This window comes from Prionailurus bengalensis, chromosome A2 (assembly GCF_016509475.1).
Source record: "Prionailurus bengalensis isolate Pbe53 chromosome A2, Fcat_Pben_1.1_paternal_pri, whole genome shotgun sequence".
Lineage (NCBI taxonomy): Eukaryota > Metazoa > Chordata > Mammalia > Carnivora > Felidae > Prionailurus > Prionailurus bengalensis.
Genome location: NC_057348.1, coordinates 105,066,914 through 105,086,707, shown reverse-complemented (window position 1 = coordinate 105,086,707; position 19,794 = coordinate 105,066,914). Strand labels below are relative to the sequence as shown.

The 19,794-nt window shown below is 36.1% G+C and overlaps 1 protein-coding gene across 1 annotated transcript in view; it reads right to left on the bottom strand.

Moving 5' to 3' along the window:
* Nucleotides 1-19,794, bottom strand: part of SCIN (scinderin) — an 82,233-nt gene that overhangs the window by 35,412 nt on the left and 27,027 nt on the right. The window contains exon 4 of the mRNA XM_043588987.1: nucleotides 17,390-17,539. Within this exon, the coding sequence (XP_043444922.1) occupies nucleotides 17,390-17,539 (150 nt within the window). The remainder of the gene's footprint in view (nucleotides 1-17,389; nucleotides 17,540-19,794) is intronic.

Genomic DNA, 19,794 nt, shown 5'->3' with positions numbered 1-19,794 from the left:
ACCTAATAAATATTCATAGCAGCATTTCACATATTAAAAAAACAAAAACCTCCTAGATGCCCAACAGGAAAGTGATTAAACAAATTAGGCTGTATCTGTGGAATGGAAAACTATACAGACATTAACATATTATACAAACTGATGGTCAGGAAAATGTTCATAATGTTTTAAGTAAAAAAGTTATATTGCAAAGCATTGTCTGCAGTCTCAAGAAAGAGTTTCTTGAGAAACTCTTGTTTCTTGTTTCTTGTCTCAAGAAAGAGATCTTGAGAAAGCACAGGGATACACAGATGAAAAGAAAGATTACAAAGAATTTGGTTATTTTCTCCTCAAAGATGGGACTTGGGGATATATTTCTTCTCTATTATGACTATCTACATTTGCTAAAATTTCAGTAATAAACAGGTATTTTTCTTTAATAAAACTGTAAAAGTTTTTATTAAGCAAAAAATAATGACTTTTGTTCTGTATTTATTTTCTCTCCCTGTGGAATAAACAGTTGGCACTTCATTACTTCAAATGGAGTAATTATAACTTCCTTTTAACTTACAATCTACCTTAAGCTTCTACTTCAGTCTTTCTCAATCAATTCATCAAAGGATAGTAACTATTCTTGATGAATTCCTAAATGCTCTAGGTGTTTTGATCATAGAAACTTTTGTTAATGTAAAGACCTAGAAGGGGCCACCAGTGGCACAGGGGCCTTAATTTTTCAACTAGGAATTAAGTGGTTCCAAAGGTCACAGGTACCATTTTTGTTATAGATGTGATACGAATAGAAAATTGGGAATACCTCTATCTTCTCCTCTCTGTTTGTCAGTATCATAATGGAAATGTTTAACAATTTAAGACATGACTTTAAGTAGAGAGGTTGGAAATTTGTGGAAATACAATTTTGTTCTATGCCTAAGCAGACCTTCTATTCTGCTGTTCACTCCTTACCTTCAACAGGGGTTGAATCCAAAATAAATCAGAAGATATTTACATTAAATCATGGCAGCAAATACACCATCTAGCTTTAAATTCACCATCTCCTAGCTTCAGATTTCCTGGGTTCTCATGACATGGGCCAAGACCTCCTCAGTGTCTTGTGTTTTTTCTCTATGACCCATTGTGACTTGTTCTTTTAAACATAAACAGGCCTATGTGTAAATTTGTTTTAGAAAAGAAGGACCAGGAAGTTAAGAAAAACGTTTCTCTATCTTCATAATCTTTACTTAATTTTCACATTTACATCTGCCTTTGTTTATTTTGAATCTTTTAGCCAGCCCCACCTATTTGGGATATGAAATTCCAACATTTACGATCTTGCTCCCTTAGGATGTGCTTTCTCTGTCTTCTACAGAAAAGTCAGGATGTTTGGACAATGTGCAATAAGTATTTGGAGTGAATAGTAGGAAAAGAAGGGATAATGTGTGGTCTGGAGGAAGGACAATACCTAACTCAAGACTCTAAATCACTTTGGATGAAAATGTTCCAAGTTAGTGTCAAGACCTAAAAGCATTTAACATAGAGGGTCTTCTATGTTTCTTAACTCTGATTTCAGTTTGGCAGATTAGGGAAATGAGGATGAGAGAAGTTAGGAGTTTTGCCTTTGGTCCAAGTCTTATAAATAGTAAAGCAAAGGATGCAAACCAGACTTCGGGACTCCTTCCATAGTGCTCACCACAGCAAAGGAGGCATCATGGTCTTCGTAATCACTTTAGTACAAATGGCTGTTTCTACTCTCACCAAAAATGAAGGAGGCTCTCAGGTCCTAAGGGCTAACCTTTTAATTACCCAGAAATTCTCCTGTCTTATTTTCTTTCCCCAGCTGGAAAAAAAAAAAAATCAATCGATTCCTAACCTATGGTAAATACAAATAAATTATAAAGATGAAATATAGCCTAGTTGTTATGGTATATTTACTTGCTTTGTGGCATTTTATGGCTTAAGTCAGATAAACATTTGATAACAGGGAAGACAGAGATATAAAATTACAGGCAATTCTGAGAAATGATGTGACCCCATTTAGCTGGCTCCACCTAATCTGATATGAGGTTCCAACATTTGCTGTTCCCCGTGATGTGTTTCTCTGCCCCTGAAATACCTTTATCCCTTTATGGAGAAATCAAATAAAAAGGGTAATTTAATATATCAAATAGTGGTTAAAGTTATTTTAAACTGAGATAAAGCATGTGAAGTACATGTTTGGATACAAGGATAAAGTAAATTGCAAGTCTGCAAGAGATGTCTGGTTATTTAATAATCTGGGCCAGGACCGCCCAGTGGAATTTTCTGTAATTGAAATATTCCATATCTGTGCTGTCCAATATGGTAGTCATTAGCTACATGCAGCTACCGACCACCTGAAATGTGGTTAGTATGACCATGTAACTGGGTTTTTAATTTCATTTAATCTTAATTAATTTAAATCAGAACTGTAATAGCCATATGTGTCAATGCTGTATTTGACAGTGTAGTTCTAGAGAAGTCAGGAAATCCTGTGGCCTTGGGGAACTCACCCCGATACAGGTCTGATTCTCAGTGTTACAGTAACATCACCAGATTAGATATTAGATTTAGAAGGTCCAATTCACAAGAAAGTTAACTCGTAAGTTATAATGTAGAGAGCAAATTCACAAGTTACCATACTATGGAAACCAACTTACAAGACACTATCATGGAAAGCTAACTCACAAATTATTAAAATACATAAGCCAGAATGCCAACTGATTAAATTAGAGCAGTTGTTTTAACTGGCTACATTCTAGAACCATCTGGGTAGTGATGATAAACAGTACAAAAGTATGAATCTGAGCCCAAGATTCTGATTGAAGCCTGGTACTGTTGCGGATTTTCAAAGCCCTCTGGGCCTGTTTCTATGGTATACTCAAGGGTTTAGTGACATCAGCTCTGTTAACTTGGTTCATCCATCTCAACCATCAGGACAGGTCTGCCAAGCATTCCTGATATTAAAATAGCTTCCCAGGGAACTCCTCCCCTGGACAAATTACCATGGCCTGGCAGTCAGGAAGCTGTCCTGGAGCAAATCTCAGGTAAAGATGTTTAGTCCTTCTGCCCTTTCTGGGAATCATTAAACTTTTTTTTCTTTGGGTAAAACCTCAAACTCATTTGGGCATTTCTACCTGATTAGTGCTTGAATAGAAACTTCCATTGTTTGCCTCTGGCATTCCTTATTTATATGTTTCACAATGAGCATTCCCCCTTGTCTTCTTGACAATCCCTTCACCTGGCAGGCTCTGGCACTCTGAGCTGGGAGGACCCACTACTGAGTGACTCTGCGATTCTGTTTCCACACTTCAAATGGTCTGATAATTAATACCACTCATAATCATCACGATGAAATAATGTATGTGAAGTGACTGTCGCCATACTTGGCACATAGTGAGAATGCCACAAAAGTCAGATCTTGCATCCTTTATCCACCCTTACATACACTGAATCAAATTTGCCTTGGTCAAAGGGTCATTCTCTCTCTTTGGTTATGACCTTGCATACCACCACTTCGATTTTTTGCGCGATGATTTTCACCACTGAACTTCTTGCTACACATCTCCCTGCGACTTACATTTATTCACTTATTACTTGTTTATGTCTTAATCTAATGATGTCACTAAGTAGTCTAGGTCTTGACAGCATACCTTTGTCAAAGTCTTACATTTTAGATTTAAAATTATAACCAGTAGATCTAAATATCCCTCTTCAAGCAAAACCTAAAGAATAGTCTCCTGTGCATCAGCAAATGAATAGTTAATAATGCTGAGAAAGAAAATAAGACCTAGTAATCCTTGGTTATAAAACTGATTCTCTGATCTTCCCATGTGGTTCAATCGTACCTCCCCATTTTATTTAGTCCTGTACATATGACCTTATTTTGGTGAGTCAGAATACATCAGTTACAGTTTATTTGTCAGTAAGGCTTATTTGTGGAGTGTCTATGATATATCAGCACCAAAGGAAAGGGCTGTGGCTATAACGGCTAATACGTTAGCTGTGGTCCCTTGTCAGTGAGCTGACTTTCAGCGCAGGGATGCTACATAGGTTTCATCTGGCTAACCCTCACTACAGACACCGGCTGCAGGAGCAGTCTGCAGAGAAAGATTCTGAGGTTGCTTCCAAATTTAGTGAGAAGATTTAACATGATCCACCAGTCATTTCCCTCCTGGAAAGGCAGGAGAAGTGGCAGCACACATTCCACTTGTTTTTAACCCTAAATATATGAAAATAGCCTGTAAGGATTCTCAAATTCAGAAATGTTTAGGAAGTAAATCTAGTCCAGAGAGGATCACTTTCCTCCTCTCAAGGTTGGCTTTCTATCATAATGCCTCTGAGCTTCTCCCCTCGTAACTTATTGCTTATTTTCACCAACTTTGGAGATTATCAGAGGAAAAACTATCAGTTGGATGAAGGGTGGAATGGAGAAGAAGAAAGTGCATTTCTTCTCCACTTTCTTCTTTTGGGGCAGACAAGGAGACAAAGAGCTACACAGGGCATCCCAGTATGATAGCATGAGCTCAATAAACCTCTAGGAGCACTGTTTTCACTGTTCCTTTTCACCACATACACATATGCACATATTGACATAAATTTATTTTGTTTTACCTCCTTCTATCCCCTTAGGAAGAGGTCAATAAATATGATTTACATATTATATTTGATCAGATTAAGTCACGTTTTATGGCAAGAGTGTTGTGAACGCTTCCTCTCTAGCTCCATAATTCAGAAAATTTCCAAGCACTGAAATTTAACTGAGCAAACTCAAAATGGCTTTCATATACTCTGAGGTACCTGAAAAAATGTTTCCATGCTTTTCATATTACATTAAAAAAATGTATTTTCTTTCCAAGAAAATGTCTACCCCAATTATCCTGTATGACCCTCCATAGTAAAGATGAAAGGTTTTATGCTGACAGTAAGAGATATGAAACAAATGTACTGAGTACAAACATTATGTTACCAGAGGTATTACTTATGATATGGAATACATAAAATAGGTATGACTGTCAAAAGTGTGTGGCAGGGGCTCCTGGGTGTCTCATTGGGTTGACAGACCGCCTCTTGATTTCAGCTCAGGTCATGATCTCACGATTTGTGTGTTTGAACCCCATGTTGAGTTCTGTGATGAAAGTTTGGAGCCTGCTTGGGATTTTCTGTCTCCTTCTTTCTCCGATCCTCTCCCTCTCTCTCTCTCAAACATAATAAACATTTTTTTTTAATGTGTGTGGCATAATTTTTGGAAGTTATGAAAGAACTTGGCAGCAGATGGGATTCCCGTCTGTCCGTATGTTTAAGACCATTGCTCTGGGGGTGCCTGGGTGGCTCAGTCTGTTAAGCAACCAACTTTGGCTCAGATCATGATCTCGCGGTTTGTGAGTTACAGCCCCGCACAGGGCTCTGTGCTGACAGCTCAGAGCCTGGAGCCTGCTTCGGGTTCTGTGTCTCCCCGTCTTCAACTTGTGCTCTCTCTCTCTCTAAAATAAACATTAATATATTTTTTTAACAAAAAGGAAAAAAAAACATTGTTCTGCAATGAAGACTGTCTGCATGTGAGTTGCAGCTCTCCCATTCCCATTCTCACTTGGACAAGTTAGGCAGCCTCTCTATGACTTCCTTCCTTCACCTGTCAAGTAAGGGTATAGAGAGATGCCCTTGGTGCTCTGGCCATCTCACTTTGGTCTACTTTGGAGGTCATTTGTAGGTGATTTCTTAAAGGTCAAAGCCTTCTGCTCTCTGTCTCATGGGATTATCTGGCCATCGAGCTGTACTGTATCCATACGCAAGGCAGGATGGAGTTCTGGGGAGTTAACACCCAGAGTGACCCTCAACTAATGAAGGATGGGAATTACTACCTAAATCCTACAGCCTCCTCAGCCTCCTGTGGGCTGATTCCAAAGTGTGTTCCATACAATTTCTCATAGGGTCCCTCTGGGACTAAGCCCTAGTTCCCCGTAGCAGTAAACCACATACTCACAAAGTATTGCCTTCCTTTACTCCTCCTTGGTGTTTCCAGGATCATCTTCAGATAACTACCTGCCCCCAAGTCCTTGTATAGAGTTGTTTTTTTGGAGGAACACAAACCAAGACAGTGGATAAGAAATATACCCACTTTCTAGGGCCATGGTAAGAATTAAATGAGTTCATCCTTGTAACGCCCATAGAAGGATTGTAGGCTCTGGATGTTTGCCATGATGGTGGCTGTTGTTACCTCCTCTGCAGCAAAAATAAATCCATCACAAACTTGTTTCTTAGATTATGGAATTTCTGTGTTAATATTAAGTAGTACTTGTATGATGTAAAGAAAAGCACAACTTGAAAGATTAAGGAACACATAACAAAATTGAGTTTGTCCGTGAGCCACTTGCCCTTACCCCCACAGCACAACAAGATGAGAGAAATTATGCCATCACATAGCAATAAAACTCCATGATGGTGAATATCACAAAAACGGATATGTAATTGTAGTACATTTGCTGCTTAGTTTGAAATAGTGTTTAATTAATGTATTTGTCTTGTCCACATGCACTTTGTCAGACTTCATTAAAATCTATTTTCAGTTTTGGTTTTTTAGTTGCTGGAATTCATTGAAATCGGGCATTGATATTTCATTTCTCCATTATGCATGGCATAGGACTTCATTTCCCAGTATATTTTGCATAGCTCTTGTTTGTTTGCATTAAGGTACTCATATATTTTAATACTTTTTAACAGTGTGTTGGTAACTCTTTCCTGATTTGTAAAATGTTATGAAATACCCAGAACTGAGGATTGCCTCTTGGTTTCCACTAAAAATATACCATATTTACGTGAACAAACCATGCTTTCCTGAAAAAGTCACTTTAAAATCCTTTTTAGGGGTGCCTGGGTGGCTCAGTCGGTTGAGCGTCCGACTTCGGCTCAGGTCATGATCTCGCGGTCCGTGAGTTCAAGCCCCGCGTCGGGCTCTGTGCTGACAGCTCAGAGCCTGGAGCCTGTTTCAGATTCTGTGTCTCCCTCTCTCTCTCTGACCCTCCCCCATTCATGCTCTGTCTCTGTCTCTCTCTCTCAAAAATAAATAAAAAATTTATAAAAAATAAAATAAAATCCTTTTTAATATATATAAAATATAAATAATATATAAAAATTAAAAATAAACAATAAGTATATTTTAAAAATATATATTATATATAATAAATAATAAATAAAATATAAAATATAAATATATAATATATAAATAAATATAAATTATATATATGTATACATATAATGATTGGATATATATGTATATGTATATATCCACAATAATATAACTGTAGAATTGTACTGGATACCCTTGCAAACACAATAGCATTTCTAATAGCAATTACTGGTTTTTCATTTGCCTAAGGACTGCCAATATAACACAGTTCCACCACAGTGTGATCCTTGGCTTTCGATAACAGGATTTAGAAACACAATTTAAATGGGTCTCCATTTTAGGGAGTTCTTTCCAATACGTGAATACATTTCCTCACAATATTAAACAAATATCCACTACAAAATAAATACTGGGGAATTATGAATTGCTGAATCTTGGAGAGTCAACTTTTAATGTCTGGACTTAGCCCATTCTTAGCACAAGATATAAGAGGAAACTGATATAAAATTAATAATACTGTGGCACCTGGTTGGCTCAGTTGGTTAAGCATCTGACTTGATTTCAGCTCAGGTCATGCATGATCTCACAGTTCATGAGTTTGAGCCCCATATCGAGCTCTGTGCTGGCAGTACATAGCCTGCTTAAGATTCTCTCTCTCTCTCTCTCTCTCTCTCTCTGCCCCTCCCTGCTTGCTCTCTCTTTCTCAAAATAAATAAAATAAACATTGGGGCACCTGGGTGCTCACTCAGTTAAGCACAGGAGTCTTGATTTCAACTCAAGTCATGATCTCATGGTTCGTGAGTTCGAGCCCCACATGAGGCTTTGTGCTGGCACTGCAGAGCTTGCTTGAGATTCTCTCTCCCTCTCTTTTATGCCCCTCCCTGCTTTTGCTCTCAAAATAAATAAATAAACTTCAAAAAAATTTAAAAAAGTAAAATAAACATTTAAAAAATTAGTATTACTGTTAATAAATATTAATAAATAATTGAAAAACAAATTTATAAAATGAATGCCAAGGAATTATGAATCGCTGAATCTTAGAGATCTGGTTCTTTGATATCTGAGTTTGGTTCATTCTTAGCACAAGGAATAAGATGAAATTGACCTAAAACTGCTGAAAGAAAATAGTCTTACTGTTAGTTTTATAAAATTATATACCATCACTAATATTATAACAAACACGAGGAATGATATAAATAAAGAAAATGAAACCTGCCATTATAGTTCAATATCTATATTGGTTTATTGATGCAGATATAGACTTTGTAGGGGAAAGGATCTATTCTTCTATATAGCCCATCTGTCCTAGAATCACACTATCTTATTTACAGGTCCTATCACACACTAGATCCCACTTCAGCTGCAAACTAAATGAAACGTTACCTCCTTCAAAAATGATTGCCAAATAGTATTAATTTGGGTTCATTATACAAAAGTGACACCTGATCAATAAGGTCATAAGCCTTCATTTGACCTTTAGTGTGACAAAGTGGAAGATTATTTGAACTATTATATTGCAGCATATGGTTAACTACATTATTGCTGTATTTCTTAATGACTCAGCTGCCCAGGTGTCCAGTGCGCTGTATTTCTTATCTTTGATCAGAATATTTCAACTTCCCACACTGGATAATTGAGTACCTAAATTAAATGAGTACCTGAATTCAATATTAGAAAACCAAATAAAAGACTCATTAAAATATTTTTTTTTTACATTTTTTTTTCAACGTTTTTTATTTATTTTTGGGACAGAGAGAGACAGAGCATGAACGGGGGAGGGGCAGAGAGAGAGGGAGACACAGAATCAGAAACAGGCTCCAGGCTCTGAGCCATCAGCCCAGAGCCCGACGCCGGGTTCGAACTCACGGACCGCAAGATCGTGACCTGGCTGAAGTCGGACGCCTAACCGACTGCGCCACCCAGGCGCCCCAAGACTCATTAAAATAAATAGCAACAATGAATGGTGCCTTGAACAGTGCCTGACACATAGTGAACCATCAATAAATGGTAGATAAAAATAGCTATAGCAAAAAAAAAAAAAAAATCTATAGCAACCGCAGTGTTCCTGAAAGCATTACAACTCTGCAGCATGTGCTACTTGTCACTATAATTCACATACATATGATTATATATGAATATATATGAATATATATTCATATTCATGTGAATGCCCAGAAAATAGTTTCTCCCACTCTCTATAGCAAAATTTATTGTCAAGTTGGCTAACATACAATGTATACACTGTGTTCTTGGTTTTGGGGGTAGATTCCCATGATTCATTGCTTACATATAACACCCAGTGGTCATCCCAACAAGTGCCCTCCTCAACGCCCATCACCCATTTTGGGATTTGAGTATGTACTGAGTATCGTGGCTATAAAGCAAAATGGAAAAAATGATTTAATTATAATGCAACAGAGAGAAGAAAAGGAAAGATTCCCATTTCAGGGTACCTCTGATGCTTTCTTTCTACTCAGGACTAAACTAGAGAGGTTGGCAAATACTTTGGATCCTGGCAAGTTAAAAATCTTTGAATGGTTAAGGCCATAAACGGGGCTCCTCTTTCCACACGGCTCTCTTTTTTTTTTTTTTTTTAATTTTTTTTCAACGTTTTTTATTTTTTTATTATTGGGACAGAGAGAGACAGAGCATGAACGGGGGAGGGGCAGAGAGAGAGGGAGACACAGAATCGGAAGCAGGCTCCAGGCTCCGAGCCATCAGCCCAGAGCCTGACGCGGGGCTCGAACTCACGGACCGCGAGATCGTGACCTGGCTGAAGTCGGACGCTTAACCGACTGCGCCACCCAGGCGCCCCCACACGGCTCTCTTAATAATATTATTTCAGGCAATGAATACTGATGAACACCTATGTGCCAGACAACGTGCTACAAGAATGGGAAATTACAAAACATTTAAGACAATGTTCAATTTCCCAAGAATTTACAAGACCCTGGAAAATAACGGAGGGATAAATAAGGAAGCTAAAGCTACTTGCACAGCACTCATGAAGTGTTGATCTGACGAAACTTTTGTCTCCTACTGTCTAAGTGTTTACTGTGTCCACTGACCAAATTATTATCTCAGGCAGCTCAAATTTCCACCCTTACAAAGTACACAGTTGTGACTAACAATGAAATCAGTAAGAAGGCAACAGAAAATAGTTTACTGAGTGATGGGTGGGGGGTGCTATTATATACCCAAAAAACAACTTTAAGTCTTACATTTAAGGAGCTCAAAATACCCATGTTTGTTCCCAGATGCTGAAAAGCAATGTGATTTTTATTTTTATATTACTTTTCTATAAATCTTTAGAACCTTTAAAAAATACTATATACTCATGGTTCCAAAATGGTCATGAGGGGCTTTTCAAAACAGCTCCCTATTTCTTTCTTTCTTTTTTTAATGTTTATTTATTTATTTTGAGAAAGAGAGAGAAAGGGGTGGGGGGGGGGGGTGGAGAGGGAGACAAAGAATTCCAAGCAGGCTCCACACTGTCAGCACAAAGCCTGACATGGGGCTCGATCTCATGAACCAGGAGATCCTGACCCGAGCCAAAATCAAGAGTCGGATGCTCAACCGACTGAACCACCCAGGCACCCCTAGCTCCCTATTTCTATTTTTGGTATCATTTGATACTATTCTACAAAGATAAATGGGGACTGATCTATCTAACCAAAGGTCATCCCCAAAAAATAGTCTGTCCCACTCTCTATATAGCAACATTTTCAAAATGATCATACTTAATTTAAACATACAATATTTTAGTTGAATGATTGAATTGTGATCCCATGGAAATTCAATAAGCCCAACATTATGTTATGAAACAAACATTTCCACAGAGAAACTTTGACAGAATTATAAATTTCCAAATTTCCAAGTATTTCCAACTTTTTCTTTCTTAATCTTCTACTTTGCATGCTAAATAAAATATATTACTATTCCAATATCCAGGTTACTAGCTGTTCAAAATCACTCCAAGTTTTACTTCTCTGTAAATTTAGATTATATAAGAACTTAGGAAGCATTAATAATATGCAATGCCTTTTGATGTTAACTTTGGGGGAAGAATAACACAAATATATCAGGTGATTTTAAAAATATAGCTCTACACTTGTATAGTTCCTTGGAGTTCATGGGGTATATTCATTTTTAATCTAGCGATGACAAGAGGCAGCACCAGCACTGTGGGCCACAGCCAAGCAAAGTAGTCAAGGTCAGTGGACAGCAGTGTTGTGTGCTAGAGAGAGAGAGAAGTGGGTTTTTGTGGTAGCTGGACGCTAAGTGGGGAGGTGAGCTGACCTGGAAGGAAGCACTCTACAGATAAGAGTATCCAACTACAGCTCCTGGAAACATGGATTTTTATCATAGGATGAAAAGTTTTAGATACCAGCTACTTGTTCCTTTTTTTTTTTTTTTTAATTTTTTTAATGTTTATTTATTTTTGAGAGAGAGAGGACAGAATGAGAGCGAGAGCGGGGAAGGGGCAGGCAGAGATGGAGAATCTGAAGCAGACTCCAGGCTCTGAGCTGAGAGCACAGGGCCCAAGGTGGGGATTGAACCCATGAGCCATGAGACCATGACCTGAGCTGAAGTCAGAGTTTAACCAACTGAGCCATCCAGGTGTCCCGATATACCAGTTACTCTTTAAAAAAAAAAAATTACTGTTTTATTTATTTTTGAGACGGAGAAAGACAGAGAATGAGCAGGGGAGGGGCAGAGAGAGAGGGAGACACAGAATCTGAAGCAGGCTCCCGGCTCTGAGCTGTCAGCACAGAAGCCAATGCGGGGCTCGAACTCACAAACCGCGAGATCATGACCTGAGCCAAAGTCAGATGCCAAACCGACTGAGCCACCCAGGCGCCCCTTCCAGTTACTTATTTTTAATGTGCTACATGCTTTCACCTGAAGTACACGCTGCCTAACACATGGGAAGGTATTGTAGTCAATATAAACAAGCCCAAGACTCAGCTATTACTTTCCAAAAGGTTAGTTGTTAACTATCTACCTGCAGATAGAAGACTAGTAGAATATATGAATTGTACTTATCTAAATTTCAACTGCTCTTTTGTAAATGCAGTTGATTTTAAAACAATCAACAGTACGTCTTTTTCATATCTTCACCAACACTATTATCTAAAACATAGAAGAGTTTTTTTTAAGAGATACTACTATCCTTTAGAAAATAGAAAAACAAATGTAACGGGTGTCTGGTACCATGTAGTTCACAGTTAATTGTATTAATTATCCACATATGAATGATCAAGGAGTTAGAGCAATAAAGGCAACACAGATCTAAAGGCAGTTTAGTGTCTTCCCTCAAGGAACTTAGCCTGGCAAATGATAACACATAAATTTTATTTGGCAAAATACTTGGGAAAAATAGAACTGAATTTTTTATTCTTAGCTTAAACAGACATCTCTAAAGAGTAATTTAAGAAATACTTACACTATTTAACTCTAGATTTTACTCACAAGATACCCAGATGAGCACATCATACATATCCAACCAACTTGCCAAGAGAATGACTGAAAACGTTATTTTATTTTCAAGTTGTCAACTATGACTTAGAATAAGATGAACACAAGTCCTATATTGGGAGATCCTTCGGAGGTTAATTTAGCCTATATGCTATTATCATATAGCCTAAAATACACGAATTTCATTATGAGAAGGCTTCCAATCATGGTGGTATGCTTTCTGGTATTTGTGGACCCTCACAATCTGCTCCCATTTTCTGACTCTGTCTTAGATCTAGTGTGTGTTTTTCTTCTCAGACAATAAAATAAGTAATTTCTGATCTTCATTGGGAATGAACACAGGGCTCAATAAATACTTATTAACTGACACATAACATGATATGCCAATTTTCTTTCTTGTCCAGAACCTGAAAAATGATTGCACTGACTTCCCAGGGAGCCTTAGTATTTTTATAAAAGCAAGAAATCTAATGGTTCAGCAACATAGCACTTGCTTACAATTTCCTTATAGCATGGTTACTGCCAGTATTCTTCAGCTAGCATTTACAATGATGATAGACTTAATAAGCTCATTAAATTATATTGAAAAGAAGTCTTTTGAGGTTAAGGCAAATTAGTTGATTTCTGTTATTTTAAAAAATTTTGCCCCTTCTACATTCTATTTTTGATATCTACCAGATGGTGCTTTTTAAAAAATGAGTCTATAAAACTGATAAATTATCAACCTTGCAATTTTTCCTCAGGGCACTCTTTTAGCTTCCCTCCTAACGTTTAGAGGATGAATAGGACCAATGAAGAAAGTTTTGAACCTTAGGGTTAGTGGCATATTTAATTTTCCTTCACATTCATTGACTGTTTCTTGCAAATAGGAAAAGAAGAAAGAGCAAGAAAAAAGCTTTCCATAATTTATGGGCAGTTTTTCCTGGTAAATACATTTACAGTGATGAAAAAATATGGGTGAGATGTGACTTTACCTACAGGCTTTACTTTAGTTCCATGGACAGAATAATTTTCATATTTAGGCAGATGAGTTTTTAAAAGTGCTAAAGATACAAGAAAGAAGCTGAACATATACACTATTTCCCCAGACAGTCTTGTTAATACATGTTGTCTCTTAGTGCTGTCTAATGTGGGCCCCCCTTAATTACTCCCCCAAGTATTTTGGTTTGAAGGGTAAATTTATGATCATCATAGAATTAAATCATATTAAAATTATATGAATGGTATGGTATGAACAGATAGCAGAAATGTCTAAAAATAAAGATGAATTCTTTAAAAAACTCTCAAAGTTTTTTACACTATTTATTGTGTTTAGCACTTTGATGTGTTTTCACTATTTATTGTGTTTAGCACTTTGATATTCCAAATACTCAGCATCCAATATAGAGTAATGATAACAGAATCATTTAAATAGCTTAGAAGTCTTTGATTTTAAGTCATTACTAATCATATACTTTCAAAGTTTCTGAAGACAAATAACTTTAAAAGAATATCATTAAAAACGAATCATTTAAAAGGACCATTTTAAAAGACATTTTGAAAGATTTTTAGATTTTTAGAATCCTTTTCTAGCAATATCAGTAGTTGCATTAGAGTCTCAGAAAAAGAAATGACATTCCATTGTCTTCAACAAGGAAACCTTTTGTGTGTGTGTGTGTGTGTGTGTGTGTGTGTGTGTGTGCGCGCGCATGTGCGCTATAAACCACTTTAGATAACTTCTGAATCCTATAACCCTGTTCTAAGAAAAAAAACTTTTTAATCACATAAAATAGAATACAAAGTACTACAATGAAACCTATTATATTGGGATACAACTATCAAAATGTATTTTCTAAATATGATAAAGTAATATACAAGAGTTTTCATTTACTCATTAAATAACAATATTGAACAGCAGGTCTAATAACTACCATAATTACCAAGAAGTGACCAACAGCAATGATATTTTAAAGTTATCTGCAATAACATGACCTGAAATGTCACAGATGCTGCTTATGCTACTGTTTCGTCAACTATATTCACACTTGGAGAAGGTTTTCATGAAAAGGTTAGTAGAAATAAGGTAATTTTCTCCTAACCTAGTTAATGAGCTCTTGGAATTTTATCATTGTGAGTACAATATTAAGAAAGCCTAGAAAGTCAAACTAGTTTATTATAGGTGCATGATTTATTCATCAAACAACTATTTACCCTTGTAATCAGGCTACAAAACAACATTTATGAAAACAAAAAGCCCAGCAAATTCTTTTAAAATGAAAATTCATTGTGTAACTGAGACCTATGAAATATAATGCAGTATATACTGAATGAACTGAATAGAAAGCAAAGTAGATGTTTTCTAGAATATTTTAAAAACCAAAAAATGAAAATCTCCTTTAAAAAAGACATCACATTTTATATTAAGCATTATGTCCTTTATCTCTATCATTAATATTTTAAAATCAAAGTTATATTTTTACAATTTTTTTCTTCAGGTTTGCACTTCCTTTACAAATTTAACAGTGTAATGTTTACGCTTTTTTTCTCTCAAAACTCTGAAAGAAATCCAATAAACAAGTGTATCAAATGTATATATGCATAATTCAGGCCCTCAACCTCAGTGGTTTCACTTCCTGGAAGAGAGTAGAAATGATTTGGTAATTAAACACAGAAACTGCCTAAGAGACAAGGTGGAATGACAGACACTGGACCTTAAAGGGACCAGAAGCCACCCTGTCCAACCCTTTACTTCACAAATGAGGAACCAGAGACAACAGAAGCTAAGGGACTTGGCTTGGGACCCAAAATGACAGTAGAAAAGCTCATCAGATAGTTAACACAGCCCCTCCTCCACTACTCCACTGGGGCAAATCTTGGACCTGGGTCCACACCTACCAAAGCATAGTTACTGAAACAAAAGGTTACAATCAAGTAGAAGTACATCCTACTTATAAATTTTTGCTTCCAAATACGAAACTTGGAAGACTTAAGTGGTGATTACATTTTACAACAGAGGCCTTTAAAGAATATTAAAATTTCAAGAAGTTGTTTTGAATAGCTTCCAAAGTCTAATTTATTAGCCATGTTATTATGACTATTGAAAAGCCAGTTAACCTCTAATTTTACTTTGTTTTGTTGGATATCCTTTTTTCCCTGATTATAAAATGAAAACACACATCTATTACACTATTACAATAAACTTTGAAAATACAAAGACAAAAACAGAAAAAAAGTAACAAGCAGCCAAGAGCCAAAGGCAAAATTAGTAATATTGCCAATATTTCAGCATATTTCTTTCCAGATATATATGTATATATGAATATATAGCTATATACCTACATATAAACTTACATATAATTATTATATGTAAAATTTTATATCCTGCCTTTTCTCTTAGCATTTAACCATGAACATTTTCCCAGTGAATAAAAGTCACTTCTCAAAAATCACTAACATGAATATCTGTGTTTGGTGGTTATTAAAATAGTAAAGTTTAAAGATATTACAATAAAAGGGGTGCTTGGGTGGCTCAGTCGGTTGAGCATCCAACTTCGGCTCAGGTCACGATCTAGTGGTTGGTGAGTTCGAACCCCACATCAGCCTTTGTGCCGACAGCTCGGAGCCTGGAGCCTGCTTCAGATTCTTTCACTCCCTCTCTCTCTGCCCTTTCCCTGCTCACATTCTGTCTGTCTGTCTGTCTGTCTCTCTCTCTCTCAAAGATAAATAAACATTAAAAAAAAAAGACATTACAATAATAAAATTATCTCACAGTTAATTTTTGATCAGCGGATTATGAAGGCTATTGCTACATCAAGTGACTCTCATGTATAAAAACGCTGTAAATCAAAATTGTTAAAAATGTGTACAAGATAGTCATTAGAAAAATTTAAGTGAAAATAGCTAAAATCATTGAGGAAAATGTGTAATATCCCAGGAAATGAGAAAAATGAAAACTCAAAGAGATATCACCTTTATATGCAGGAGGATTCAAGACAATATAATTATATCAGTAAATTTTGATGGGGTTCTGTAAAGTCAAGAGGGAACAAACATTGGTACAAACATTTTAGTGCTTGACATACCACAGGGGTTCAATAAATAGTTTATTGAACAAATGGGAATCAATGTAGCAATATATATCAAGAAACATGAATATGATTATACCCTTGACCCATAATTGTAAGGGAAAATATAAAATATATACACTTTGGCACTCACTGCAGTTTTCTTTAAGGAGTAACATTGTTCACAACTAAACCTCTAAGACTGCTAAAATCGTTAAGTAAATAACGTAGGTATAAAGAGCCATGGAGATAATTTTCAAATTAATTTAACCACTATACTATAATCATAAGTGTCTTGCCTATAATTCGTGCTTTAAAATGATTGAAGTATTTAAAATATTGGTATATTTAATCTTTTGGAATAAGATTTTATTTCAGTCTTTTAGTATAAGAATTAACTTTAAAATTGAAAAATATCCCTGCATTAAAAATACATATATTTTACTTCCAAAACATATTACTATAGCCAATCTCAGAACTGTTCCCTGTTTGTCCTGTGTGACAGACGATGAAGTCAGAGCCTCCTCTGGTGGTCATACCAAGGGTGAAAGAAAACAGTCATGACTTTCTATTTTCTCTATACCATCACTTAGACAACCTTGATGTTGTCTCTTACCTAATCTTGGCCTAGACTTAGTTTTAGAGAATTTAGAGAATTAGCTTAAATTAACACACACACACACACACACACACACACACACACACACACACGACTTAGAGTGGTAAACCTTTAAAAAACAAGTCACAACACCTTTGTGAGTACTGATGGTTCACTTCCGTCTTCCACCACAATTAGTTGTGATCTTCCTTTCCTTTCATTGTCCCGAATGCCAATGGCAACTTGGCTTGCCTTCAGACGCTCGTATTTGTTACATGAGGAACCACACCACTGGTAAATTTCCTAAAAGAAAGAGACAGATCCTTTGACCACAGAAATACATGGAGGACATTCAGCCCTGTTGCTATACTCACTGTGATTAATTAGGAAAAAAATAAAAAGATATAAAAAATGAAATTAAAGTTATCTACTGTTGAGGTATATACATGATTTTATACTTCATTCTGTATCCTGTTGCTTTGAGTTAGCATCATAACATAACCACTTTTTAAACATGGGAAACATAAATATTTACTCACCATTCTTTTTATATATCCACTAATTACAATTTATGAAAGAAGAGTTGTATATACTACTCAAATTTAAAATAAAAATTTACCATATTTCAGAAAGGTAGTCAAGAGTCTGTTGTAGTAATGTGTTCTTGATTTATAAAAATTGATCTAACACTTTTCTAAAGCAACCTAATGAATCTTACCAAGAGCCATAAGAATAATTAAAACCTTTGACCCAGTCATAACACTACCTGGAATTCATTTTAATAAATTATTCATAAAGATTAGGAAAAACCATGTGTACAAGGGTTTTCATTGCCATATAACTAGTAAGGCATTGGGAAGACATTAAATGCTCAATAATAAGATAACAGTTATATATAACTATGATCCATAGAAAAAACAGATACTTAATATCAAAGTTATATTTTAACACAGAAATTTATAAAAATAAAAATAGAATGACAGTTTTGATGTATTATACAGTAAGTAGATTATATTAGCTGCCATTTAGATTAAAACATTGTATGATTTTGACTCAGGTACAGTGTTTAGAAGGTATAGATACAAATGTAAAATAGCCAAATAAAATTTTCTCCATTAAATGTGGTTTAATGAAAGAAAGAAAAATATAATGGTACCTAGGTTTGGTGGGGGTGTGGGAATGGGCATTATCACTCTCTATTTGGATTGTATAAACTGACACAATCATTTTATGAGGGAAGTTTGACATTGTATCAAAAAATTATATGTGTTTTTAGAATCAGGAAATTCCATTTCTAGTTATATTACAGAAATATTCGGACATGGCTTACAGCAAAACAAAACAAAAAAGCCACAAATGCCCATCAATAGGGAGATGGCTGTATAAATGTTGTTCTATGGATATTATAGACTATTCCTCAATGGCTTAAAACTGAGGAAAATGTTTAAATACTGACATAGACAATTATTCAAGTTATACCATCCAAAATAAAATAAAGACACAGAATAATATAGTTCTATTTAAGTGGAAACAAAATCATAAGCTCTGTTTCTGGGTTTGCAGAAAAATACTTCTATTTTTTTTTTAATTTTTTTAATGTTTATTTATTTTTGAGAGAGAGAGAGACAGGGTGTGAGTAGGGAAGGGGCAGAGAGAGAGGGAGATACAGAATCAGAAGTAGGCTCCAGGATCTGAGCTATCAGCACAGAGCCTGACGCCGGGCTTGAACTCAAGAACCGCGAGATCATGACCTGAGCCGAAGTCGGACACCCAACCGACTGAGCCACCCAGGCGCCCCAGAAAAATACTTTTAAAGATACGCAGTTTTACCAGATGGATAGAGGCATGTATACACAGAAAGAAAGCCTTCAACTTTCACTGTATCTAAGTTAAAAGGTTTTTGTTTTGTTTTCTTTTTTAAAGTCATTCACATTTATTAGGTGCCTATTATGAGCTAGAGGTTGGGGATAGAGAGAAGAATGAGAAAGCTAGCAAGGAGGGATTGATATGTAAACAACGAACGCTAATATATTTGCACTACACTCGGGTTTCAAAAGGGTTCCACACAGGGTTCTTCTAGTTAGTCTTAGAGAGCTGGTTACCACAGTGGTTAGTGTGAAGAAGACAGATCCCAGTGGCAACGTACCATCTATATGACCTTGGGTTTACAATTTTCAAAAGAGCACATCGATTAACAACAACATCAAAGAGCGCCCAAGCATTCAGAGAGATTGGCTCTTTTCTCTGATGATAAGACATTTCCAGCTCAGAGTCTTTTCTTTATTTAAAATTAGTTTACTGATTGGCTAAAATAGGCAAGCTGTCTTCTGGAACCTAGGGGCCCAACTTTGAATCGCAAAGGCCTGGGACAGTCTCTCTGATCCCTCACCCAACCATGTTCCAGATGCACCTATTCCATATTCCTCTTCAAGAATAAAATACACGTTTTAGGAATTCAAGCCTTTATAAGAAGTAAAATAAAAAAGACTATATCTTGCAACTCCTTTCACTCTAGAATCTGAACTAGTCTACGTGGTCAAGGGGCATTTCTTTTCTCT